General features: G+C 40.3%; 1 protein-coding gene across 5 annotated transcripts; it reads right to left on the reverse strand.

The window, feature by feature from the left end:
• Nucleotides 1–1,179: 1,179 nt before the first annotated feature.
• Nucleotides 1,180–27,958, reverse strand: gga3b (golgi associated, gamma adaptin ear containing, ARF binding protein 3b). Of its 5 annotated transcripts, none has more exons than XM_060904428.1 (18): nucleotides 27,825–27,958; nucleotides 25,326–25,410; nucleotides 25,073–25,148; nucleotides 24,864–24,962; nucleotides 23,075–23,198; nucleotides 19,690–19,793; nucleotides 18,934–19,014; nucleotides 18,221–18,358; nucleotides 17,993–18,074; nucleotides 17,609–17,725; nucleotides 14,296–14,541; nucleotides 13,698–13,771; nucleotides 7,708–7,865; nucleotides 6,979–7,169; nucleotides 5,391–5,507; nucleotides 2,725–2,894; nucleotides 2,474–2,584; nucleotides 1,180–2,369 (listed from the first exon to the last, which is right to left on the reverse strand). In XM_060904428.1, exons 1-18 carry the CDS (start codon nucleotides 27,862–27,864, stop codon nucleotides 2,259–2,261), a joined length of 2,124 nt encoding a protein of 707 aa, XP_060760411.1. In that variant the 5' UTR covers nucleotides 27,865–27,958; the 3' UTR covers nucleotides 1,180–2,258. The 5 variants fall into 5 exon arrangements, with proteins under 5 accessions (XP_060760411.1, XP_060760410.1, XP_060760413.1 ...); XM_060904427.1 differs by having other exon boundaries at nucleotides 17,591–17,725; XM_060904430.1 differs by lacking the exon at nucleotides 5,391–5,507.

Below are 27,958 nucleotides of genomic sequence, written 5' to 3' on the forward strand. Positions count from 1 at the left end.
AACACTTATAGGCTAAAACGATTCAGAAACTTTATATAAGTTCATAATTACGCCAGTAACACCACACATTGGCGTGCATATGTACAAACCTGTCTGAAACACCCGTCTTCAACTCGGACACCTTCTTCTCTCTCCTCTTCCTCTAAATTGACGGTAGGCAATTATCCAACTTCCGGCGAATGCAGCATCATTAGATGCGCCGCCTACCATAGGGGAGTGTGTACTGACGGAAACACCTCTCTGCCTGTTTAGCCGTGCGTAAGGCGTAATTGATCGATCGCGAGTGGTTGGTGCAATGCAATGGGTAGCCTAGATCAAAAGATAAACTAGATTTTTTTCAGCGTGAGAAATCGGAGGTATGGTGTGTGAGCGTGTGAAGACAGTCAAATGCGTGTGTCTCACACTCATTGTGTGAGAGTTGGCAGCCCAGTTATTATTATTAATGACAGCATTGGCGGCACAGTGGTGTAGTGGTTAGCACTGTCGCCTCACAGCAAGAAGGTCCGGGTTTGAGCCCCGGGGCCGGCGAGGGCCTTTCTGTGCGGAGTTTGCATGTTCTCCCCGTGTCCGCGTGGGTTTCCTCCGGGTGCTCCGGTTTCCCCCACAGTCCAAAGACATGCAGGTTAGGTTAACTGGTGACTCTAAATTGACCGTAGGTGTGAATGTGAGTGTGAAATGTTGTGTCTATGTGTCAGCCCTGTGATGACCTGGCAACTTGTCCAGGGTGTACCCCGCCTTTCGCCCGTAGTCAGCTGGGATAGGCTCCAGCTTGCCTGTGACCCTGTAGAACAGGATAAAGCAGCTAGAGATGATGAGATGAGAATGAATGACAGCATTTTTATTCTATTTCTTGGTAATTAAAGTGGACTGGACTTGCAGTGTAACTTCAGAACAACAAAACATCAAGAGTCTCCCTGAACGAGTAAACATTTCAATTTCACTGTTTGCTTTTTCAATTTAAGATTTATCTAAAAGAGCCAAATCAAGGTGTTGATTCGTCCCGATTTAAACGACGTGTTAAAGCAGAAACTATGATTTAAAGCATAAAATATGAGTTAATGTGTCATTTTGTGCTGGCCTATTCACAACTGGCTGGAAAGCTGTGTTTCATGAAGCTTCATCTGGCCATCACAACTGTATGGTGTAGTGGTGTTGAAATTAATTCTTGCTCCACTCTGCTTTAAAAGAGACACTTTATTTCTGCATGCAGCTGGACAGATCACATGTTCAAACCATATACTGTACAAACTGTTGCATGGCACAAGCACATACAGGACACACACACGGCAGTCTCGATTCTCAGTCACAATTTGTCAGTGATCAGAACAAACATTTATGGCTTGTGTTTTAAACTCATACACCATATACAGTCAGAATGCAGCGTCTCTCTCTCTCTGACCCCCCACGGTTGCTCTGTACGTGTGTCGGCCCAAAATGTTATTACAGTTTTAGTTTGTATGTTATAACCTGTACATCTTAGTAATAACATTAATAACAACAAGCCCAGACTGCAGTCCTCAGAGGAATAAAACACTAAAGTAATAAAATACACACAGCACTTAAATTCACCTGTATTGCACAATGACTTCAATAAATTAAACAGTTTAATTCAGTAAACATGAGACATAAAATTAAACATTTTAAGTTAAACTGAATTCAACAAAATGTAAAAATCACCTCAGCGCTTTGACTTACTCGGGTCCGGGGTCAAGTTCACTCTGGCAAGCAAAAGGTTCCTAGGAATTTTGCCTGTCAGGAGTGCTAATGGTTTCACTTGTGAGCATCCTGTAACCAGGAAACTCAAAGATGGAAGCTCCGCCCCAGACAGTCCCTGATTGAGTGACACTATGGATGATGGAGCTTCATTATTACCTTGACATCAAAGGCAAGAAGTGGGGTTTAATAGATACCACGCACAAGGGCGTGTGTTTACAGTACACGTAGGGTGCTCCACAGTCGGTGTTGTGTAACACACACACGTGTATAGATAAAGAGCGACAAAAAGTGCAGTAGACGGGTTTTCCTTTTTAGAGATGAATGGAGTCCACGTGTGAAATGTTAGCATTAGCGATGTAGCTCAAAGCGACCAGAAGCTAACTCGGACCCTCGATCACACTCATGATTTACAGCTTTAATAAAATACAAACAAATCAACAATAAATAAACCAGGAGTCTTCTTACAGATGTCCGAGTCAGACCTTACTATTGTGTGTGTGTGTGTGTGTGTGTGTGTGAGAGAGAGAGTGAGAGAGATAGATCTACAGGTTTCCCCATCTTTCAGGCGGAGGAAACTGATCCAGTTCACCCACTTCACAGTACTGTCTCTCCCCGAGGAGGAACATCAGCTTATAGCGCAGACGCACCTTCTCCTGAGACACACACACACAAGGATAAAGTGCAACAATAAAAACACACTGTATTGTGGCTCTGAACAAGAAAACAGCTGGAGCATATCTCGTGTGTTTGTGGTCACCTTAAGCGGGTTAGCGAGAAGCATGACCTGTGTGATAGAGGAAGGGGGCAGGATAGGGTTAAAGGGCGTCAGCTCGGCTCCTGAGGGACTCTGAAGCTTCACCTTCATAGACTGAGAAAGGAAGAAAAAAAAACTAATCTCAGTAAAAACTCCAGAAGTGTCTCCTCAGTGTGTATCCTGGGACAAACTGCATATTGCGTGCGTCATAAGGTCATCCGGTGTGTGTGTGTGTGTGTGTCTCTATGTGTGACCTTCGGCACCGCGGCCTGTAGCTCAATGTTCTTCACTGCGAGAGGAGCAGTATTCAGCATGGACACCACGATGACGAGGACGTCCGGTCTCCCAGGAGGACACTCGGAGCCAAAGTGCAGGAGGACACGCACTCCGTCTTTATCGTATGCAGTCACAGGAAGAGCCTTACCTACACACACACACACACACACACACACCTCTATAACCTGTCTCATTACACTGATTAAATTAAACTTGTCTTTTTCTCACAAAATTTAATTAAACCTAAACTTTTCATAGAATGCAAAAGTAACCCTGAACATTTGAATTTAAAACCAGTGGAACAAAAGCAACATTAAACAATCATTAACATATTGTCGGCTTTAGCTCCTGAGAAAATTATGACCAAAAACAACCCCACACAACACCCAGCCTACAAACGTCTCCACACCTTTCCCCTTGCAAAAACCTCCACGATCTGCTGTTGCATTCAGGTCATATCAGAGAGGGAGGGAGGCGGAAAAACAAACAAACCCCATAATTCCTTCCAGCTCAGAATAAACCTAATTTCTGACATCCCAGCTGGGGGAAAATAAATAAATAAATGAATGAACGAACGAACAAACCCCATCTTCTGACTGGGGGGGATGCAACTCCCACCTCAGACTGGCAAAGAAGAGGAAAGAAAGAAAGAAAAATAAATAAATAAATAAATTTCCACATTTGTCATGCAATTCCCACATTCAGATTGAGAAAATCTTACTTACGACCCGCTCCCACAACACCGATAACTCTAACTGTGCCTATAACTCCAACTCTGACTGTCCCTCAGCCTGAATTTAGTTCCAGTCTGGAGCACAAACACCACAACTACAATTCCCACTACAATATCACTTGGTCCTGACACTCAGGAAATTAAACACATGCAACTTAGGAATAGTCATGGAAGTTTTTCCCAAGTAGTAACACATTATTTCGGGTCATACTGTACAGCTTGGACTCCAAAACAACCCATGTACACACACTGGTGGTTGATAAAATATGGATGTGTCATGGACTACTGAAATATAATATAAAAAAACAAAAAAGAAGACAAAATATGGAGTATTTATGGATTTTAATACGGCTACATCAAGGATGCTAATAAGTTACAGACTGGTCACGGACGTTTCAGTACATTACAGATTGGTTACGGATTTCATACGGATGATGCATCACGGATTAAAAAAGAAAAAAAAAGTCAGTCTAAAATAATTAAAATGTTTGGACTACTGAAGTTCATAATTAAAATCTCTTACCTGCATTTATATGTTTACTTTCTTAATTTACTATAGATATTTCACAGAAAATCATATATCTGTGAATAAAAGATCCGTGCTTTGTATTATATTTTTTACTTTCTGTGAATCTGTATTCTGTGACTTCATGATGCAACAAGGATGTACAAAAATGTTTGGGGAAAACAGCACGTGCTCAGATGACGTCATATGTAAACAATTAGCTGATTGGTTAGATGTTTTATCGGATCAGGTCCAGGCCTGGAAAATTTGCTCCAGAAGCAATCTCACTGATACGGATAAACCCAGGCCTGGGCTATAGGGATCGTTATCGGTCTGGTGTGAGCACCGACCACATAAACTGCAGGGGACCCATTTATTTATAGTTATTGTGGAACCGAGTCTTTATCATCTTCAGACTGAGAGAACGCACAATTCCCATTTTCCAACTAGAAAACACCACAATTCCTCAAAAAACAAACAAACAAACAAACAAACAAACAAACAAACAAACAAACAAACAAACAAACAAACAAAAACAAACAAACAAACAATAAAACCCCTCCTTTCTGACTGGGGGGAAAAAGTGATCATCTTTACACTGGAGAAAAATCACCGTTATTAGACTGTATTATCCACCTCTGAACTGGGCTAAAACCTCAATTCCTACATTCAGACTGGAAGAAAAACAATTCACTACACCAGACTTGTAATACACACAATTCTCACCTTCTGACTGGGAAAGTGTTTTCAGTCTTTAATTCCTTGGATACGTGGGGATAAAAGTTTCCACATTATCTTTTAATGATTTTCAGATGCGATGCTACTGGATCTGTTTCATGACATCACATATACATGTCCCATATACAGCTAGGTCCATATATATATTTGGACACTGACACAAATTTTGTTTTTTTTACCTGTTTACTGAAACATATTCAAGTTATAGTTATATAATGGACATGGGCATAAAGTCCAGACTTTCAGCTTTCATTTGAGGGTATCCACATTAAAACTGGATGAAGGGTTTAGGAGTTTCAGCTCCTTAACATGTGCCACCCTGTTTTTAAAGGGACCAAAAGTAATTGGACAATTGACTCAAAGGCTATTTCATGGGCAGGTGTGGGCAATTCCTTCGTTATGTCATTCTCAATTAAGCAGATAAAAGGCCTGGAGTTGATTTGAGGTGTGGTGCTTGCATTTGGAAGATTTTGCTGTGAAGAAAACATGCGGTCAAAGGAGCTCTCCATCCAGGTGAAACAAGCCATCCTTAAGCTGCGAAAACAGAAAAAAACCCATCCGAGAAATTGCTACAATATTAGGAGTGGCAAAATCTACAGTTTGGTACATCCTGAGAAAGAAAGAAAGCACTGGTGAACTCATCAATGCAAAAAGACCTGGACACTCACAGGAGACAACAGTGGTGGATGATCGCAGAATAATTTCCATGGCGAAGAGAAACCCCTTCACAACAGCCAACCAAGTGAACAACACTCTCCAGGAGGTAGGTGTATCAATATCCAAATCTACCATAAAGAGAAGACTGCATGAAAGTAAATACAGAGGGTTCACTGCATGGTGCAAGCCACTCATAAGCCTCAAGAATAAAAAGGCTAGATTGGACTTTGCTAAAAAAAACATCTAAAAAAGCTAGCACGGTTCTGAAAGAACATTCTTTGGACAGATGAAACCAAGATCAACCTCTACCAGAATGATGGAAAGAAAAAAGTATGGCAAAGGCGTGGTACAGCTCATGATCCAAAGCATACCACATCATCTGTAAAACACGGCAGAGGCAGTGTGATGGCTTGGGAATGCATGGCTGCCAGTGGCACTGGGTCACTAGTGTTTATTGATGATGTGACACAGGACAGAAGCAGCCGGATGAATTCTGAGGTATTCAGAGACCTACTGTGTGCTCAAATCCAGCCAAACTGATTGCTCGGTGTTTCATAATACAGATGGACAATGACCCAGAACATAAAGCCAAAGCAACCCAGGAGTTTATTAAAGCAAAGAAGTGGAATATTCTTGAATGGCCAAGTCAGTCACCTGATCTCAACCCCATTGAGCATGCATTTCACTTGTTAAAGACTAAACTTCAGACAGAAAGGCCCACAAACAAACAGCAACTGAAAACCGCTGCAGTAAAGGCCTGGCAGAGCATTAAAAAGGAGGAAACACAGCATCTGGTGATGTCCATGAGTTCAAGACTTCAGGCAGTCATTGCCAACAAAGGGTTTTCAACCAAGTATTAGAAATGAACATTTTATTTACAATTATTTAATTTGTCCAATTACTTTTGAGCCCCTGAAATGAAGGGATTGTGTTTAAAAAATGCTTTAGTTCCTCACATTTTTATGCAATCATTTTGTTCAACCCACTGAATTAAAGCTGAAAGTCTGAACTTCAACTGCATCTGAATTGTTTTGTTCACAATTCATTGTGGTAATGTACAGAACCAAAATTAGAAAAATGTTGCCTCTGTCCACATATTTAGGGACCTAACTGCTGTATATGTACACTCAGTGGCCACTTTAATAAGAACTTGTTCTTAAGTCTCCTGTGTTCTTGGCTGCAGGAGTGGAACCCAATGTGTTCTGTTTTCTGTTGCATGCTGAGATGCTTTTCTGCTCACCACGGCTGTAAAGAGGGATTATACAAGTTACTGTGTCCTTCCAATCGGTCCATTTCCCTCTGACATCTCTTATCAACAAGGCATTTGTTTACTTTCCACCCACAGAACTATCACTGCTCACTCACTCGAGGTTTTTGCACCATTCGGTCTGTGTAAACTCTAGACTGTTGTGTGTGAAAACCCCCAGGAGATCAGCAGTTTCTGAAATACTTAAACCAGCAGTCCTTCTGGATCAAACCAACACCCATGCCACAGTGAAAGGTGCTCCTAATAAACTGGCTGGTGGTTGTATATATATAAAATTAGAATAACTTATGCATGCATTTTACCCAAGTGTATGTTGTACTGATTATACTGACTGGTTTTGATGGAGTCCAGGGGAACATGCAGGTTGCTGAGGGATGCCTCGGAGCGCACCGAGTTTCCCTGGAGAGAGCGCAGAGGCGAGCCAGGCATGGTGGAGCTGATAAACGGATTGGACGAGGAGAGGGAGGAGGGCACAGCGAAACCCAAACCAACACCGGCGGCCATGGTGGGCTGACCTGAGACACTACACACCATAAAGCAGTAATAAAATCGCACCAGTCAAAACAACACCACCACCACACACTGTGAGGAGCTACATCCCAAACCACATACTGTATACCAGATCCTACCTAGCAAACAGTTTAATAATCAGTTAGCTTCTGTATCTAAACACTTAGCGGCCACAAAAATGCTTTTTTGACTCACTGAAGTGTTAAACGCTAAGGATTATAGGTGATGTATGAGTTTGAGACACTAAATCCAGCAGTCTGTGGTTTGGGATGGAGCCACACTCATGTTATTTATTAAAAGACCAGCTTTTATCACATGTTCTGTTTATCAGTACATCAATTTGTACACTTGAGACAAAAAAAAGAAAGAGACACTTATAAGAATATTATTTTATTCATAGAATTCACATTGAGAATTGCTTTTGAGTGCAGACCTCTTCTTAACCCATGTTCATGTTATTACCCAGAATGCACTACTGTTTCAGAAATCTGCCTTTTTTTTTAAAATCCAGAACAGCACTGAGATGGAGACATGTGGGAGCAGGGTCTCACCTCTTCACCTCTCCCAGGTTCAGCATGGCGAGATCTTGCAGCCCCTGATTCACCCCGTCATGGTGTGTGGGGTGGCCTGAGGTGTGTGGAGGAGGAAGCGCGGTGCCTGATGATAGCACTTCATCAGAGAACAGGTCGAGTCCAGGAGGAGCAGGAGCCTGACAGAGTGGGATACCAGGTGATCACACGAACCCCATTTACAGAAAAGTTGGGATATTTTCCAAAATGCAACAAAAACCAGAATGTCAAGGGCGTATGAACTCATCTGGTCTGCCATCAAAACAACCATGATGACAAAAACATCAAACAGAACTGAAATGTGATGATGTGAGAGAGGACCAACCTCCACGACAAGCTCTTTACAACAGGATCATCAACAAAAGGACTAAATTTTGTTCCCCGAGGGAAGATCAACCCAAAACATCGATCAGAACTGAATTCGCATGATAAATGAGAGAGGAGATACAGTTCTAGTCAGAAGAAAATGTGTTAAGTGGCCTAATTACTAATTTGTTTGCAAAAAATTGACAATACAACAACCAAGTGTTGTGCAGAAGGTCGAGTTCTTTCAACTCAAACAATCAGAACTGAAGTCCATTGAGAACTGAGGGAGGCAGGAGATATGATTTAACTGAAAATGAACAAAGTTGTGGAAAAATCAACAAATGACCAAGTTTTGTTCCTTGAGGGAAGATCGACCCAAAACATCAACCAGAACTGAAATCGGATGAGAAATCAGACAGAAGATACAATTCTAATGAGAGGCCTGGAAAATGTTCATTTGGCCTAATTAGTAACTCGTGAGCAAAAAATGACAAAACAATGACCAAGTTTTGTGCGGAGTGATGAGTTCTTTCAAATAAAACAATTGGAACAGAAATCCATGGAGAACTGACAGAGGAGATATGATTTAACTGAATTGTGGACGATGGATGCCACGCCATGGCAATCAGCCTTGTGACCAGATCAGCTAATAAAATTGGATTTTTTTAATTCACTTGAACCTTTATTTAAACTGACAAAAGTACAAAGAAAACATTTTCAATAGCTTTACTGACAAACTTAATTGTATGTTGTAAATATAAACAACAGGGATGTGATTTGGGGCTGGTGAAATTATCTGAAAATTTTAGCCGGGGGTCTGGGGGCCACAGGCCCCCAGCTGCTCCAGGGCAGTGCCCTGGTGGGGGGACAAAGTAGTCAATGAACCAAAGTAGTCAAATTTTGAAATGCAAGGTAGAACTGATAATGTTTTATCATATGAGACGATAAAAAGGTTTTAGAAATCTCAAAATGTAAACAAAACACATCCGGACAAAAAAAAAAAAAAAAAGTTTTCTGTGAAATTGACTCATATACAGAACTGTACAGTGTTCACTCACTGGAGGATTTTCATATGCAAGAATAAAAATCACTTTTTCACTAAACAACATTCACAAAAAATGTGTTTGCTGAATCCATTCAATCCAATCAGAAGTCTGTGAAGAAGCCAATATCTCTAATATTTCTACTCATATTTCTGAAAGGCGGGGTACACCCTGGACAAGTTGCCAGGTCATCACAGGGCTGACACAGACACAGACATGCGGGGTACACCCTGGACAAATCACCAGGTCATCACAGGGCTGACACAGACACAGACAACCATTCACACCTACGGTCAAGTTAGAGTCACCAGTTAACCTAACCTGCATGTCTTTGGACTGTGGGGGAAACCAGAGCACCTGGAGGAAACCCACGCGGACACGGGGAGAACATGCAAACTCCACACAGAAAGGCCCTCGCCGGCCCCGGGGCTCGAACCCAGACCTTCTTGCTGTGAGGTGACGGTGCTGACTGCTACACCACCGTGCCACCCTTAATTTTTTTTTATTGTTGTAAATTTTGTTAATTATGCCTTAGATATCATGGTAATGTGTAAATAATGTAATGTACCTACATTGGTTGTAAATTTAATTAAGTTCATTTCATTCATTCATTCATTCATAATTATCATACTTTTTTAAAAAATAATTTAAAAAATAATAAATAAATAAATAAATTTAACAACCTGGCTGATAACACTGGTCAAGATGATGTTGACACTTCTCTAAAACGAAACTAACTTTATATAGTAGCCTCCATATACACACACTGAAGGCTTAATCCCAAATCACTTCCTCCTTCTTATACAAGTGCCCTACACCGCACACACAGCGAGCCCCTGTAGTCTCTCTAGTGCACTCTATATGCCTTATGGAGCGGTTTGGTCTTCAGCGCAACAGATTTCCTCTTCATCAGCGCGGTGGAGCAACAGGACAGGGGGCGAGGCAAGATATTGTCCTGGAAATTGTACTTCTTGCAAGTAATCTAATGAAGTCAGGGGTTGGCATTACCTTTGTGTGGGTGCCAGCTCATATAGGAGTCTTGGGGAATGAAATGGCTGACAAGTGTGCAAAAAAAGCGACTGAACATCCAAGCATAGATATGGCAGTAAACGTCAGTAAAGCAGAAGTGAAAAGTATGGTGAAACGCAAAGTAAAAGGAGAGTGGCAAATGTTGTGGGAGGATGGGCTGACTGGCAGACAGTTTTATAACATTCACAAAAAAGTAGGAGTACTTAGGCCTACGAGCAGGAGCAGGAGAGAGGAGAATGTATTTTCAAGGATGAGATTTGGACATACCAGTTTGAATAGTAATCTACATCGAAAACAGAAACATGCTGATGGTAACTGTGTTTACTGTGGTTATCCAGAAACTGTAGATCATGTTTTTATACAATGCCCAAGGTACCAGGAAAACAGGCAAAGTCTAATAGAACAGTTAGAGAGAGAAAAGATTCAATTTAATTTGCAAGATATTTTACAAAGGAGTACTGGAGAGGTTTGTTTAAATTTTGTTTTTAGATTCCTGAAGAACACAGGACTGTTTCATAGAATTTAGAAGAACAATTTAATTTTTTTTCTCCTTTTCCTCATATTATTTTAGACTTCAGATTCATACCCCAGTCCAGCTAGTGGTGATAATGCACCATTAACGTTAGTTTGCCAACCGTCATAAAACCTAAAGAAGAAGAAGAAGAAGGAGGACAGGGGGCGTTTCCAGCTGCACAGCGCTCACTTTCACTTAGCCTGTTAGCCAGAGCAGGCAGCTGCAACACATATTTTGACTTTCTATGTAGCCAGAAGAAGCTATACATGCTCCAAAATAGGATTAAATTATAAATAAATGCCCTTGACAGACTTGTGTTTAAGCGGTGCATTAAAGCTCTTGCTAGCTACATGGCTAAGTAGCAACAAGCCTGAGTGTAAAGTAACAGAACTTCACTGCTACTAGCAAGCCGTGCTAACTCAGGAGCTAACTCTGGTGTCGGGTCTGTTCCCTGAGCAAATGTTCCAGTCATTTTACACCCAAAGTGGAAATATTTCCGCGGACTAAATGACGAACAGCATCTCCTCCTCTCTTTCCTTTCCTCTCCTCTCCACCCAGCGCGCCGGTACGTGAACTCATTCCGGGTGACCGTCAGCCAACCTCTTGCCTCCCTAAACACACACACAAAGCCCACTAGCTCGACCCAGACAACCGTGTCCTGTCAAACACACTCGGCTCGGCCACGTCGGACAAAACGCACACATAAAAAGCTGAGTTTGTTCGTGACCAAACGACACACACTCACAGATAACACGCTGATGCGTAGAGGGGCCTCCAGCAAGCACGCCATCTCTCTCTCCCCCTGAGCGACAGATGATCCGCCCCGACCTGAACAAATGTCTCACGGTATTATGTCCAACGTCTGTAGCAACCTCTTTCTCCAACCATTCCCAGCGGAACTTGTTTTTCACTATTCTGTCGATTTCTTTAACTCGATTTGCATCTTTACGCCTCGATCACGGATGCTGCCATCTTTCAACTCTGTTTGAAGCGAGCTTACGTACAGCTATCTAACAAGCGCGTTCATTGGTTGTTACAGAGCGATGGGCCAATCACGTACCTCGTTTCATCTCAATGACGGAATTACTGAAAGTCGGAACGAATAGGATATGAATGCGGATATTTGAGCAAAAAAAAAATCGGAAAAATTTTTTTTTTTCAAATTTTGAGGTGAAAAAAGCGGAATTCCGCGAATTCGCGGAAAAATCACATCCCTGAAACAAAGTTAGAATTTGATGCCTGAAACACACTCAAAAAATAAATAAATAAATAAATAAATAAAAATATTGGGACAGAGGCAAACTCGCCATTATCGTGTCAGTTGCCCCTTTTCCCCCCAGGATGTGGCTGTGTGTGTTCCTCTGCACCGGTGTGCAGGTGAATCATTCTCAGAAAATATGACAAATTCAGTTTTAAACATGAATTTTTTCTCTTAAACCATTAATCCTGGTGCTCTGGTATACATTTATTTTAAGAAACAATTATCAATTAAAAAAAAAAAAACACTACTTACTGAGACAACTTGTCTGCATTTGTAAAAATTTTATTTTGCCTAAATATACCAAAATGTCATGACCTCCACGTGTCTAAATGAGGATTAGTGAAATGTGAATGAAAATAATTCCTTTGTTTTTAATTTTTTTCATTTTTCTTTCTGAAATATTACCTCTCTATCTTCACTTTTTATTGTGGAAAATATCATGAGCTTTGCTTCAATGTTTTTTAGTGTATAGTCTAAAATATATGCACAAGAATGTGTACTTTCTTTATGACTTTACCGTTACCCAAGTGGTAAAATCATGCTGTAACTCAGGGCTTTGACAATAGAAGGCAGTGCAACTACATGAGGAAGGACCAGGGTGTTGAGCAGCTATTTTGGGGAAGGCAAAAAATAAATAATTTTTAAAAAATCATAATAATAAATATAAAAATTTTTTTTTCTGGTACATGAATGTTGGAATCCAGGATACTGATCAGGTAAATATGAAATTTCGAGATGTCAGGGAAATTAACCGTCTTTGCTGTTACCTCCAAATGATAAAGAGAACAATGCTGCATGTTAAAGTTTAGTTCGCCAAGTAGCAAGTTAGGATGGGATAATAAATGCATAATTTGCTTATCTTTTTTCTGTACTCGCTGACCCCAAAATGCCATGAGACGTCTTGACCGTTACCCAGTGTTGTCTTTACTGTTACTCTATAGGGTAATGGTAAAGACAACAACTGGGCATTTTTTCATAATAATGATCTCTTGCTTTGTGAATTCATGAAATATGCTATTTTTGGTCTATTAAATATATTCACAGGAATTGTAGCTAAAATTAGTGTATGCAAAAAGAAAAAAAAAAAAAACGTCTTTACTGTTACTCGTCACATTTTCTGAGAATGTCCCAGGCACACGTGTTAAAAGCCCTCCTCCTCTCCTGGAAGCAGCAGATACCTGTTTTGGGACAACTGTCATAGACATGGTATTTCTGGAGAAGGCCTGTCGCATCGACACGTTTTGAATCTTTTTGGAAAAGCCTTAGAGGCACATCTGCTCTTTTATTGTGCTAAGTAAATAAAATAACAATTGGTCGAAAACGGGCGGCATGGTGGTGTAGTGGTTAGTGCTGTCGCCTCACAGCAAGAAGGTCCAGGTTTGAGCCCCGTGGCCGGCGAGGGCCTTTCTGTGCGGAGTTTGCATGTTCTCCCCGTGTCCGTGTGGGTTTCCTCCGGGTGCTCCGGTTTCCCCCACAGTCCAAAGACATGCAGATTAGGTTAACTGGTGACTCTAAATTGACCGTAGGTGTGAATGGTTGTCTGTGTCTATGTGTCAGCCCTGTGATGACCTGGCGACTTGTCCAGGGTGTACCCCTCCTTTCGCCCGTAGTCAGCTGGGATAGGCTCCAGCTTGCCTGCGACCCTGTAGAACAGGATAAAGCGGCTAGAGATAATGAGACGAGATGAGATTGGTCGAAAACTTTTCCACATTTTCGCCCCTTATTTGTTGCATTCACTTGGTGGGCATAACAGTCAAAGCAGTCGTGTGCTCCTAGACCATAAACCCCTCAAATGCGGGACATGACGGAGCAGGTGTACCTGTAAAGACGTCCACTTGTTAGATGCGTCTTCCAGTTTGGGCCTGCTCTGCACCGGAGGAGGCTCATTCAACCCTGTGTTGTTAATAATAATAATAATAATAATAATAATAATAATAATAATAATAAAAAAAGCACTGAGAACAAAGAATGCTTCTTTGAACCAAATGCAGTAAAGACAAGTTTCATATACAATCAAAAGATCATATAAAATAAAAATTGATAAGAATAAAAAGAACACCAAAATAATTCATTTTAAGTAATTAAATATTTACATAAATTCCTACAGCATTTAAAAAAAAAAAAAACTCCACAGGACGTGTTTTAGATGAACAATATTTATTAGAAATTAAAAAAAATACTTTTTAATATAAAAAAGTGTAAGGTATTTTGATCCTTGACCTTGATGCAGCAGATTTTTATATACTGTACATTTAAAAAAAACTAAAAAACAAAACAAAAGTTAATAAGTGTAACTGTATTAAAACAATCAGTGAAAAAAGTAAAAATTTTTAATTAACTTAATTTTTTCGATCATTCTTAAGAAATATGAGAGGAGAAAAAAAAAACCTAAATGAAATGCTATTAGTAAATTTTACCTAGGGACAGCAGCTCATCGTCGAGCAGGGAGTGGGCTGGTGAAGGCTCTGAGGTTTTGTGAATTGGGCTGCTGGTCTGACTGGCAGATCCTCCAGCCAATCGGCGAGGAGGGGGCGGGATCACTGGAATGCTGCAAGAAGTCTGGTTGGTCAAAGGTGCTCTGGAGACTTGTGTGGGCGGAGCTGTCTGGGGAGCAGGCAGTTCATCCAGACCAGCGAGATCAATGAGTGTGTCTGTCTCACAACCTGAGGGACATGAATGTTAACAAATCTCATACTAGTAATCGAGAACAATATCATGCATTTTTAAAAAAAAATTAGTTTGGAAAAAACAGAGATCAAATGAAGAGTTTGGTTCCAAAACACAGTAAATGCCATTTTCTAAATGAATAAATTTAATTAAATAAATCAAGTTACCACCAAAAGTTTGCCATCTGATTGATCTTCAAACTTCCAAAATCAATTTTGTGCAAAAAGTGATATCTGCCACATTCCTCTGTATCGTAGAGCCCCCATCTTTCCAAAATGCAAAAAGTGCCACTACTGATTTTCAGCAGAGCGCAGTATCTCCTGCTCGACCAATCACAGCGCACCATTCAAATATGTAAACAGTAATGGCTCCTCCCACTGACTGACATCAAGGAGAATCCCCATCTTTTAGTGAGATTTTGAATGAAATAAATGAATAACCTTCATGGAATCAAACATTTCTTATCTCATCTCATTATCTCTAGCCGCTTTATCCTGTTCTACAGGGTCGCAGGCAAGCTGGAGCCTATCCCAGCTGACTACAGGCGAAAGGCAGGGTACACCCTGGACAAGTCGCCAGGTCATCACAGGGCTGACACAGACACAGACAACCATTCACACTCACATTCACACCTACGGTCAATTTAGAGTCACCAGTTAACCTAACCTGCATGTCTTTGGACTGTGGGGGAAACTGGAGCACCCGGAGGAAACCCACACGGACACGGGGAGAACATGCAAACTCCACACAGAAAGGCCCTCGCTGGCCACGGGGCTCGAACCCGGACCTTCTTGCTGTGAGGCGACAGCGCTAACCACTACACCACCATGCCACCCTACATTTCTTATCTTATTATTATTATTATTATTCTCGTAGAGAATGTGCTCGAACGTTTATTCCATTTTGAGCGCACTGGATTCCTCCAGGGATCTAGATATAACAATTTATATACATTTAGGCAGTGCTTAAAAGCGGAGCTCCTGACGAGTGTAAAACGTGTTAGTAAATAATACACTATTTTTTCAAAAGCAAATTACAAAATCAGTGCTGGATAAAAACCCATCTATCTGATGTAAATAAAGATACAAATTTCACTGTCTGGTGGTCAAGTGTTTATGGGATACGTTGCCTTGCACCTATGATCGGGTTCCCCGTGGATCGCAAAAGCTCTAACAGAAATTTAATTGTACAAGGTGTCCAACTTTCTACATTCATTGTTCAAGTCTATCCCTTAAAAAAAAATTGTAAAGACGTGACTGGGTCTATTAACATTCCTCAGAACTTTATGTGTAAAATACATTGGGGCTTTTAGAAGATGAGATGAATGTAATTTTGGAAAATCCGTGGTCCAGTGTAACAGATGGTTCAAGTTCAGGGGCTGTCATACACTACCGTTCAAAAGTTTGGGGTCACTTTGAAATGTCCTTATTTTTGAAAGAAAAGCACTGTTCTTTTCAATGAAGATCACTTTAAACTAATCAGAAATCCACTCTATACATTGCTAATGTGGTAAATGACTATTCTAGCTGCAAATGTCTGGTTTTTGGTGCAATATCTCCATAGGTGTATAGAGGCCCATTTCCAGCAACTCTCACTCCAGTGTTCTAATGGTACAATGTGTTTGCTCATTGCCTCAGAAGGCTAATGGATGATTAGAAAACCCTTGTACAATCATGTTAGCACAGCTGAAAACAGTTGAGCTCTTTAGAGAAGCTATAAAACTGACCTTCCTTTGAGCAGATTGAGTTTCTGGAGCATCACATTTGTGGGGTCGATTAAATGCTCAAAATGGCCAGAAAAATGTCTTGACTATATTTTCTATTCATTTTACAACTTATGGTGGTAAATAAAAGTGTGACTTTTCATGGAAAACACAAAATTGTCTGTGACCCCAAACTTTTGAACAGTAGTGTATGTGTAGATCATCTTTACTTCTTGTTTCCAGTTATAGTTCACACACACACACACACACGAACACAAAAAAACCCCACTCTTATTACATGTCGTTGATGTATCAAAATTTGGGAAAAAAAAGTTTTTTAAATAAAATTTTAAAAATTAAAATCCAGATTTGCATTTTTAATCTTATTACAATCTCATTGTGTTATATGAAAGCTATACTGCCTTTCAGATTTTTCATGTGTAGGTCATAAAAAGAATTTTCCCCGTCACCCAATTATTTTTGTTTAATGGACCAAAAGCTACTGAATTCGAATCACAGACTTCCGTTTTTATTAGTTTTTTTTTTTTAAATAGAACAATTAATGAATTTGTCTCCACGTGGCCCTAAATTCTCTGCCATTTTTTCCTGCTTCACCATGATCCAATTCAAAATACTACATCATGCATCACGTGGTGGGCTTTCCCCGTTTGCACAAGGCATTGTGGGATACACATTTGAAACAGGAGAGAAAAAAAATGGAGGACACGAGTGTGCGAATGAAACGTGAAAGAGTGACTACAGTATTGGAAAGAAAGCGAGAAGAAAAGACGTTATGTTCTATAATAAGGAAAGGAAACGCAGGACCAAACTAATAAATATCGGCACTCAGTGAGCACCTCGGTGTAATCAGCTGTTCGTTTCGTAACAGAATCATGGAACTGTCAGTGCACACTCAAAGGTAAACCTGCGCATGCACGCACACACACACGGACTTCCTCTGTCTGCTTGACTGCGCAAAGCGAGCGATTTCATGCACATTATTTGCTTTAATCCCCTCAAATTAAATAACTTCCCAGCCACAGAATGGCCTGATATTTTGAGAGATATTATAGAAATAAACATATATCACAATGATCACATTTCAGGGGGAACTAAATTTCACTGATTTTATGAAATCGAAAGGCCGTCTCGCTTTCAAGTTTCAAACAGAAAATAGCGGTTTACATGCTACCAGTTTTTTTGGTGAAGAAATTTTTTTTTCTCAAGTTTATTACAGTGGAGTTATCACGTTTTGGAAGCAAACTCCATATATTTCTTTTTAGTTCAGAGGTGAAGATTACAGTTTACATGCAGCTACATCTCAGAATTTTCAGTAAACCAACCTGTGTGTGTCTTTTCACCTTTCCCGAGTGCTGGTTTCTGTTCCTCTGTGGTCTCTCCTTCTGTCTCGCCCTTTACAACCTTCTTATACAAGTTTATAACTCTCTCCAGCTCATCGCTAGCCTGAAGAATTTCACCTGCACGCACACACACACACACACACACACCAGAATGGATCCTTGCATTGCTATATAGACCGCTGAATGATGTTTAAAATAATGTCACCTATCTAATATCTAACAGGAAGTCATTTCAGATGAACCAGTGGCCTTTATATTATTGTGGATTTGTTGAGCTTTGTGAAATGCTCATTTCCCTTATTCCTAAATTTCTGTAACTGTTACTCCTGTTCCGATCTGCAGTGAAATGAAGCCATGAGTGGGTCCAGATGCTTCTTTCATTACCTAAACTAGTGTCGTGGTCCTCCGTTTCTGTGGCCAGTTTGAATGCCGTGCGTCTCAGTTTGTCACAGCGCTCATACAGCTCCTGAACACACAGCATGAGAGCATGTGTGAGAGAGAGAGAGAAAAAAAAATTCTGCATAAAATACAATCCTCACTGTTAAAAAGTGTGTCAGAGACACAGAGATTGCATTTCTTCACATTAGGTTCATTCTGGAGTTCCAGGCTCACCTTGATGAGGTCACGATCTGCGTCTGATGACCTGTCTTGGTCGTAATGACTCAGCATCTCGCTCAGCAGCTTGACATTATTATTTACCTCCTCCAGCGTGTTCATGCGTTTGGTCATTTTCTGAACCCGAGCATCGTCCTGCACACAAAGCCAAACGCAGACTAGGGAGGGTCACAGGCCCCACCTCCAATTTTATCCCTGTATACTTGAGCACCTTTTTTAAGTACCTTTATTGTTTTTTTAAAAAGCATATCTTATTATTAACCTGGATGGTGAGAGAATGAATGAATGAATGAACATTGCTGAACAAATGCATGTGTATGTGCGCATGAGTGTGTGTACCTGCTGATGTGTGTGTGTAACTAAGATAAGCAGTCCAGCTAAAAGAATGATTAAATCATTTGCTAATACCAAACACTTACTGCTCATGAGAAGTCCAGTTTCCTTCACCGATTGCTCCTGCAAATTCTAATAACCTCGGGCACTCGTTCCCAAACACTATGTCAATGAAGGGGCGGGGCCAAGACAGGCCACCGTGGGGAGGTTTTTTTTTTTTTAAATATAAAAACAGGCAACACAACAAGTGAGAACGCCGCTATACCACAGACGCAAAGTGATAAATCACATCTCACCTTCCATTTAACATTTCGGATTAGTTTATGATAAGTGGATGATTGTGTTTGTGTGTGTGTTTATAAAAAAGATTTCCCCACCTCCTTCACCATGTTCTTGATCAGCCTGTTGGCCTCCTGCAGATCCTCAGGGTTCTTACTCCGAAGCAGCTCCGCCAACAACTACACACACACACCTCAAACTTTTTATTCATTGACACAGAACAAAACAAAACCAATCTCATGCTTCGGATTATTTTTTCATACTTTCTCAACAGGGTTCCCCGTGTGCTGTGATATAAGAGGGGCAAAACACTTCAAGAAAATAACCAAAGCATCAGCAACACAGAAGCTCACACGGCCATAACATGAGAAACCAGACTTGTTTATAATGATTAGCTAAGTTGTTCTTCATGAGAACAATTTGATCTTCCAAACAAAAGAATCTGAATCAAAATCCACTGAAAACTCAGGGAGGAGTAACAACTTTTCTGAAAGTTCGTTACCCAGCCTAATTAGCAACTTGTGAAAGAGAAAATCACAAAACCAGGGAACAGCTTTTGTGCAGACTGATTGGATCTTCCAAACTAAACCATCAGAATCAAAATCCACTGAAAACTCCGGGAGGAGTAGCAATTTTTGTGAATTGAAGACGGACGGACGCCACGTGATGGCAATGCTTCACCGGCCTAAGGCCGTGTGAGCTAATAAACTGTATTTAATAATCAACAATGACTCTGCTTCATCACACTGCTGATTATTTTCCTATAACAGCACCACAAGGAGAGTTTTAACCCTTATTTGTTGTGTTACAGGGTGTCCATGACCTCACCTTGGCGTCACATGACATGACCTCACCTTGCCCATGTCCTCGTTGTCGAACACCGGGTTTTTAGGGCGAGAAGGTGGAGACGGGATCAGAGTTTTATCGGCCGTCAGCTCAGGATCTGATGAGATGAGTCCTGTACCAAGAATTAAGAATATATTAATAATAATATTAATAATAATAATAATAATAATAATGTGAGTGTGAATGGTTGTCTGTGTCTATGTGTCAGCCCTGTGATGACCTGGCGACTTGTCCAGGGTGTACCCCGCCTTTCGCCCGTAGTCAGCTGGGATAGGCTCCAGCTTGCCTGCGACCCTGTAGAAGGATAAAGCGGCTAGAGATAATGAGATGAGATAATAATAATAATAATAATAATAATATAGATAGATAGATAGATAGATAGATAGATAGATAGATAGATAGATAGATGTAGGCACTGCCTAAAAGTGGAGCTCCCATCTGTTTCTGGACTGTAGAATTTTCTTCTATAGCTAGACTCTTGTTTCATTTCTTTACCAGCTAATACTGGCCATTAGGCGGCGCATATGATTGTAATTACTAACACTAGCCACTAGGCGGTGCGTATGACTAATTACTAACACTGGCCACTAGGCGGCGCAGTATCAAACTGCGTCCAATTGAAGTTGGATGCAGGGGCTTTGTGGCCAACGCCACGGTTAAACTTCTTAGGGAACTGGGAATTGGGGGCAGGCAAACCGGAAAACAACAAAAGCCCTTGCAGACACAGTGGCGAGAAGTAGTCACTGGCTATAGTTGAAGAGGAAGGACCCCACTTGGGCCACCAGGGGAGGCCAGTGACTCTGGGGGACACACCCAGGTCTGATCAACCTGTGGTGGGCCTGCCTCAGCAGAGGGTGTATTGTGAATAAAAGGCCGAAACACCCAGTGATGCTGGGGAACACAACTGACGATGTGTCCCAGTCAACAGCCACAAGTGGTCAATATCACCCCCGCCCCCCATCCCCTTCAGCAGGACAACAGACCATGTAAAGTCAGTTCTTAGGGATTATAACATCTAGTCCTACATACGAATCTAACACTGGCCACTAGGCGGCGTGTATGACTAATTACTAACACTAGTATGGTGACGCGCACAGGACCGAAACCATCAGAAAACAACTCGATGGGTTTCATGATGTATCCACACTCTATGCCTATGGAGTTCCACTCAGTATTATTATTATTATCATCATCATCATCATCATCCGAGCAGAAATTCAAACTGCATGAAAGCAATCACCTTGAGGGAAATCAAGGTAGAGCAAGTAACTTTTCAGCCTGTGGAGTTTTGTTGTAACCATTAAAAATGGTCTTAATTTTTTTTTTGTATTAAACACAGCTGTATCGATCTCTTCTGAACATTCCTGCTCCATCTAATCCTGATGATTATAACTAAAAAGTGTTATATTTGTCTATTTTATTAAACATACATGCACAATTTTCATTTTTTGTTTATATCCACTGAACAAATTGGGAACACTGGATATGTACAAATACTGGCTGTGTCCCATCTGTAGCTCAACCATACATTCAGTAGAAAGGAACCACTAGAGGAGCACCACTGAGCAGGTTGAGTTTCATTCTCATTACAGCAGTGCTTTTATGATAAACAGTCCATTAACAGTGAACCTGCTTCTAACAGCACTCAAGAACAATGCCTTTCTGGTTTTGACTTTGTTTTGCATACTTAGACTCTGCCTTTCGTCTTTGTCTGCACCATTCTCTTTGTGCCTTGCCTGACCATTGCCCGTTTTATGACCCTGCCCGTGTCTTACATTTTTGAACTGTTCATCAATAAGGTGAGAACCAGACCCATTATTAACCCAAATATTCTTGAATGAACTGAAAAGTGAACAAACTGGACAGTCGAAGACTGGAAAAACACCAAGTGAATTTTTCTCTCTTTTTTTAATGAACCTTTAACACTTTTAGGGTGTACTCACACTAGGCAATTTGTGCCATACCCAAGCATGTTTGACACCCAAAGTCCAGTTCGTTTGACTAGTGTAATTACTGCGTACCATGCTCAGGCACAGTTCAGCAGAATGGTTCATTTGAAGAGGTGGGCTTGCGCATGGTTCAGCTGGACTCGGGCATGGTACACATCAGTGTCACTGGTAACCGTGCCCAAGCATGGAACTTGAATGCTATGACATCAAGATTATTTGACACGTTTAAATTCATTCAAGAATACACTCACCAGCCACTTTATTAGGAACACCCATACGGTACATCCACCTGCTGTTTGATGCAGTTCTCTAACCAGCCGATCCCTTGATGCATAAAATCATGTAGATACAAATCAAGAGCTTCAGTTAAATGATCACAATGTTCAAACATCAGAATGGGAAAATAATTGTGCTCTTAAAATGTGACTCTCTTTCATTGTGGCATGGATGTTGGTTTGAGCAAGATGGACTGCTAGTTTGAGTATTTCAGAAACTGCTGATCTCCTGGGGGTTTTTCATACACAACAGTCTCCAGAATTTACACAGACAAAATGGTGCGAAAAACAAAAAACATCAAGTGAGTGAGTGAGCGACAGTTCTGTGGGTGGAAAGTAAACAAACGCCTTGTTGATAAGATAGGGTCAGAGGAAAATGGACAGATTGGTTTGAGCTTTTTTTTGCCAGGAAGGACAGAGTAACTCATATAAATCACTCTTTACAACCGTGGTGAGCAGAAAAGCATCTCAGCATGCAACAGAAAACAGAACAACATATTGGGTTCCACTCCTGCAACCAAGAACAGGGATCTTAGAATCAAGAACAAGTTCCTATTAAAGTGGCCAGTGAGTGAATCATGGGTTCATAATGGTTATGATTCTGACCTTATTGATGAATGCGAATTAAAAAAAAAACAACACACACACATCTTGTGTTCAGCACAAAAATCACTGCATTGCGTAACTGATAAATCATTAAATCATGTGAGAGGGCCGTGTCACGCAAAAACACACAGTCATGAACTCCATCGTGCCGTGCATGAGCACTTTTCAACACAAAAATCGCATCGTGATGATGCAAGTGTACTCAGGCCTATAACTTTAAACACAATGTGAGCGCAGGCCAGAGAGGGGGCGGGGGACAATCGTCTTGGAGCGCAGACGAGTCTGAAAAGTTCCAACAAGAAAACTACTTATTACAAAACATACTTACATTTCAATTTTTGCTTTAGAAGTCAATTTATATCCGATACAAGCGTTATCTTCAGTCTTTCAAAACAAACTGTCGTCGTTTACTATGCGTGGATTATGGATGTAGTTTTTCCACCAAATCCTGAAAATCTCTGCATACCTTCAACCGCCTCTCACAAATGCCTACACCTAAAGCTCTTGAGAAGATGAAGAGTATGAGAAGAAGTGTGATGAAGCTTGGCGTCAGCTGTAGGCACCTTGTCTCCTCAGAGTTTGGTATGCTTCACTTATTTTGGCCTCATTAGGAAACGCTACAGTCCAGCTGTACAGCATTTCAATAATCTTCGTCTTCACCCGCTCAGAGACTCCTTCTCCCATGTACTGAAATGCAGAGAGAGAGAGAAAGATGGCCTTTATATCTAGTCTAGATAAAAGCTGCATGTCTTAAACCATACATTAGAGAGTGTAGAACTTTCAGTACATTCACTTTAATGTGCAGGAAGCAGCTCTGTATCAAATTGCACACTTCTCTTCGACTTTACTGGGAAATTCAACAAGATACACTGCACTGCTCCCACCAGGAAGAGGTTTAAAAAAAAAAATCTAACAAAGTGTGGATCTCCAACACTCTTTGCATCGATGCGACATTCGACTAAATGTCATAACGGGTCATTTCCAAACTAGAACAAAGAAAATGCCACCTTAATTCAGGACTTGTACTCAGGAATTAGAAAGAAAAAAAGCCTAGAACAGCACAGGACAACCTCAGGGCTGCTGTAGATCAGGCTTGTAGCCCTTGCGTCTGACTCGTACCCTAATTTTAAGGGCTCGTGACTTGACTTGGACTTGAGCACTGATGATTCGGACTTGTAAATTGGAGACGAGGACTCGGATGGATTTTCTTCTTTATTTTTTGTAACATGCCGTAATAATTTGGCATAAGATATTTACGTATATCTACATTAATTTTTATACTAATTTCATGCAAGAGAATGCACATTCACCTGTTCATACGTCTTGTTCAGGAACAAACTAACGTTAATGGCGCTAAAATGCCTGGAGAGAACGCCCCTAGGATTGTCCGCTTTGCTTCTACAGACTTGAATTTTTTGAATTTTATTATTATTTCGAACATGTATAAAAAATGTATGTAACTATTTGTACATACAAAAGAAAGAAAATGAGAAATTAAAAAAATAAATAAAATAAAGAGCTAAGACATTACAAAACACCGCACATTATTCGAAAAAGGAGTGGGAAGAAGTACAATACTTTTTTAATTTCCCACCCCCTTTTTAACTACCCCGAAATCCAAACTATATTGATACACCTATAAAAATATATACCATATATACACTTCATGAATATCTATATAAATATATAATTACAAAAATATATACTACATACCATATATATACACACTTCATAAATATCTATATAAATATTTAATTACAAAAATAAATATCTACTACATACCTATCCCTGTAAATATGAAGATATAAACTATCCCCATAAATAAATAAATATATACCATATACTAAAGTTAGTTCTAATATAACAATCAACCCTATTCTATTTATCCCTCATCATCCTCTGTTAACATACTTCCTCTTCTATATACTTGTGTAAAATATTTTGTACCTTTTTTTAAACAGATTTATATTTGCACTTTGTTTTATTTCTGTCTCCAGTCTGTTCCATAAAGTCACCCCACAGCTCGATACGCACATGTTTTTCATATTTGTTCGAACCTTTGGTTTTTTAAAATTTAGGTCTCCCCTTAGATTATATCCCCCCTTTTCCCACTTCTCGTGCAGTGGGGAAAAAAAAAAAAACGCACTGCTATGTGTTCCATATGTAGAAGAACTATCAAGGAGACGACAGGGACAACCTCAAACTTCAATCGTTAAATGGTGCGGTTGGAGTCTTGTTCTCAGACTCGACTTGAAATTTTCTTTAATGACTCAGACTTGAACACTGTGGACTCGGACTCGAACTTTAGCAACTCGACTACAACTTTGTGTAGATGTAGTAAAATGTCCTCACCTTGGGGGAAACCACTTTGATGAGCTCGTTTAAAAACCTGTATTTGGCCACTTCGTTGTGAAACCGTCTCCCACAGTTCTTCATGCAGGCCTCCAACACCTGCAGGAGATAGAGAAACTAAATAGGAGCTAAAAGGAGATAAACATCTGACCAGAGCTCTGTGTAAGAGTGTGTGTGTGTGTATGTGTGTGTGCTACACGATCACTCACAGTTAATGCCTGGAGAGCCTCCCATTCCTGAGGTGAGTGGATTTTGTGAACAAGAAGCTGTATAGCAATCTGTGGACTGCGCGCGCACACACACACACACACACACACACACACACACACACACACAGCTTTTACAGGAAAAATAATCAAATTAAAAATCAGAAATGACATATGAGAGTTTATTGTATAGTGCTGCACTATACAGTAGACGCTGTTACACTTCCTGTTTCCTGTGTGAATTACTGATACTCACCCTTCCAGTTCCTTGTTGATCTGGTCACAGAAGCCGATGATGTACTCCCAGTCCTCCTGCCTGTTCGTTGGGTGAGTGGCTTTGTCTGAAAAACATGATTATACAATAATATCAGAATCAAATTCCCCATGATGTCACTCACTCACCACAACACATTCAACTTCAACTGTTCATTCATTCATTTAGACACTGGATCGATTTCCTGTTCATTCAGTCACTCATATACAATCAGCGATTCCACTGACTCACTAATTTGATTCATCCGTCCATTTGTTGGCGTAAATTACTATTCAGTCAATAATTGTGCCTCATTCATTCATTCAACCAGTAAAGCATTAACTAAGTCATTCATTCAACGTCGCTGATATATTCAGTTAGTTGTTCATTCACTTGGTCTTCATACTTGTTTGTTCAGTCATTTGTTCATTGATCAATTTGGTCTTTCGTTCATTCACATTTTTTGTTCGGATCTTTCATTCATTTTGTACAGCTGACTTGCAAACACGTGATCAAAATGTGCTACGTCATGAGCATCCGCCATGACGGTGGATATACAAAGCAAGTAGGATGGCAACTGCTGAAAGCGTGTCTGTAAACAATGCTGAATTTTCACAGTATTACCACGATTTGAACGATTGAGCAAAGATAGATATGTGTGGTTTTGACACATATTATTAAAAAAAAGTCAGACTTTTCTGAAGATAAGACACTTCTACTGACCAGAGTATGAATACAGGTCATTTCATCCAAAGCCTTTTTCATACGGACTATCAATTATTTCAGGTATTTGTTTAAAAAAAAAGGAGGAATTCTCAATGGAATTTGACCGAAGCAAAACACATTTTTGGAAAGCAAATGGAGTGCCATAGTATGGATTATGTTAAATCTTTAGGCGCCAAGCAACGCTCTCGCTTGCGAACATCAGAATCCCCGAAATATAAAATAATTGATATTGTGTATGAAAAAGGCTTTGGATGAAATGTCTTAACTATTGGATGAAATGGTCATTAGGCAAAGTGTCCTGATTCCCTCGTCTCCTCTCTGTACTAAGCCTCCTTAAGTTTCCTCACCTTCTTTCTGAATCACGGATGGAATTCTAAAAAATCGGAACACGTCACGGTCACAAGTACTGTTGTGAACATAACCATATACAGCACAAAGATATAGCATAGCTAAAAGAATGCTTAAAGCAGCGGAAAAACAAAGAGAGTCGCGCACGCGTGACTATGTTTTGTATGGAATGTCACTTGACCCCACATTTGTATATCCACCAACATGGCCGACATCACTTGCAAGTCAAGGATACCATGTATCCATTGCCGGTCACATATGAGCTGGAGCCAATCTCAGGAGGTGGGGTACACCCTAGAGACATCTCCAGTCTATCGCAGGGCCAACACAGACACACATTCATTCTTCTGGAAAATTTAGGAGTAGCCAGTTGACCTAATCCAAACGTCTTTGGGCTGTAGGAGGAAACCGGAGCAACCAGAGGAAACCCACACAGACATGAGGAGAACATGTTAACTCAAGTCAAGTCAACTTTATTGTCAAATATGCTATACATGCTCGACATACAGCACAGATGAAATTTCAGTCCATACTCATTTATACATTCCTTAGAGTTATTTGATAATTGATTTATTCATTTTGGTCATTTATCATCAGCAGTTCATGGATTGATTGAATGGACAAACTCATTCAGTTATTCTTCAAATCAAGCATTCACCTTCCATTCATTTGTTCAGTCATTCCAGTGTTTGCTTGTTTCAGCATTCATTTATTCAATCCTTCATTCATTGGTTGCTCAATTGTTTATTTATTTAGCTACTCCATTGTTAGTTCATAGATTTAATCATTTGGTCAATAATTTCATTTATTTAGTCACGAGCATTAAAAGTTCTTTGGTACCACAGGAAGTTCTCATCATCATCATCATCATCATCAATTTGCTAATGTTTGAAATCTTGTTCAGAGAGCTGAAATTGATCTTTCACATTATTTATGTGTGGAAAACACAATTTCAGAGTCCAGACACATGCACTGAGTCTCATCCTGCAGAACAATAACACACTACCACTGTATGCATGTGCCATTACATCTTAGTGGCAGTTGCCTGTGTGCACCCATAAACACATACCTGTGATGTACTGTCACATAAGACACTGCATAATAGATGCTACCTGTTTATTAAACATAAATACAGGATGTAAGTGTGTATTATGATACTCGTGGTGTGAAATATTCACCCATTCATTTACTGATTGACTCAGATGCATTTAAAATAATTATATCTGCTCTCTTTCTTGCCTCTGTTCAGGATTTAGGGTGCTAAAATGAAGAACAGAAGCTTCTCGACTCAAAAACGCTTTAATCTTTAATCTGAACCAGAAGGTGCTTACGTAATCAAACCGCGACACAACACACACAGAGGAAGAGACGGAACAAATAAACCGATTCAGGTCTTAAATCAAACCCTTTGTGTGAAATTAAACTTACTGAGCCACGATTCGAGCGTCTCTCCTTCCTGGTACGCCATCTCGCCTCATAATATCATCCACATTTCATTTTATCCTCCACATCTACAGAGAACAGACTGTCACTCCCCGAGCTACTGTCCAGCCACTGCGCTA

Source organism: Neoarius graeffei, chromosome 22 (assembly GCF_027579695.1).
Source record: "Neoarius graeffei isolate fNeoGra1 chromosome 22, fNeoGra1.pri, whole genome shotgun sequence".
Classification (NCBI taxonomy): domain Eukaryota; kingdom Metazoa; phylum Chordata; class Actinopteri; order Siluriformes; family Ariidae; genus Neoarius; species Neoarius graeffei.

What these genes read in the sequence shown, in the direction of transcription:
- gga3b (XM_060904427.1), bottom strand. Translation starts at nt 27,864, where the DNA reads ATGGCGTACCAGGAAGGAGAGACGCTCGAATCGTGGCTCA. An exon ending in TCAAGAACATGGTGAAGGAG is followed by an intron (nt 18,359 to 18,933) that starts GTGGGGAAATCT and finishes CTTTGTGTGCAG; the next exon opens with GACGATGCTCGGGTTCAGAA. An exon ending in CAGATCGTGACCTCATCAAG is followed by an intron (nt 18,075 to 18,220) that starts GTGAGCCTGGAA and finishes CTGTGTGTTCAG; the next exon opens with GAGCTGTATGAGCGCTGTGA.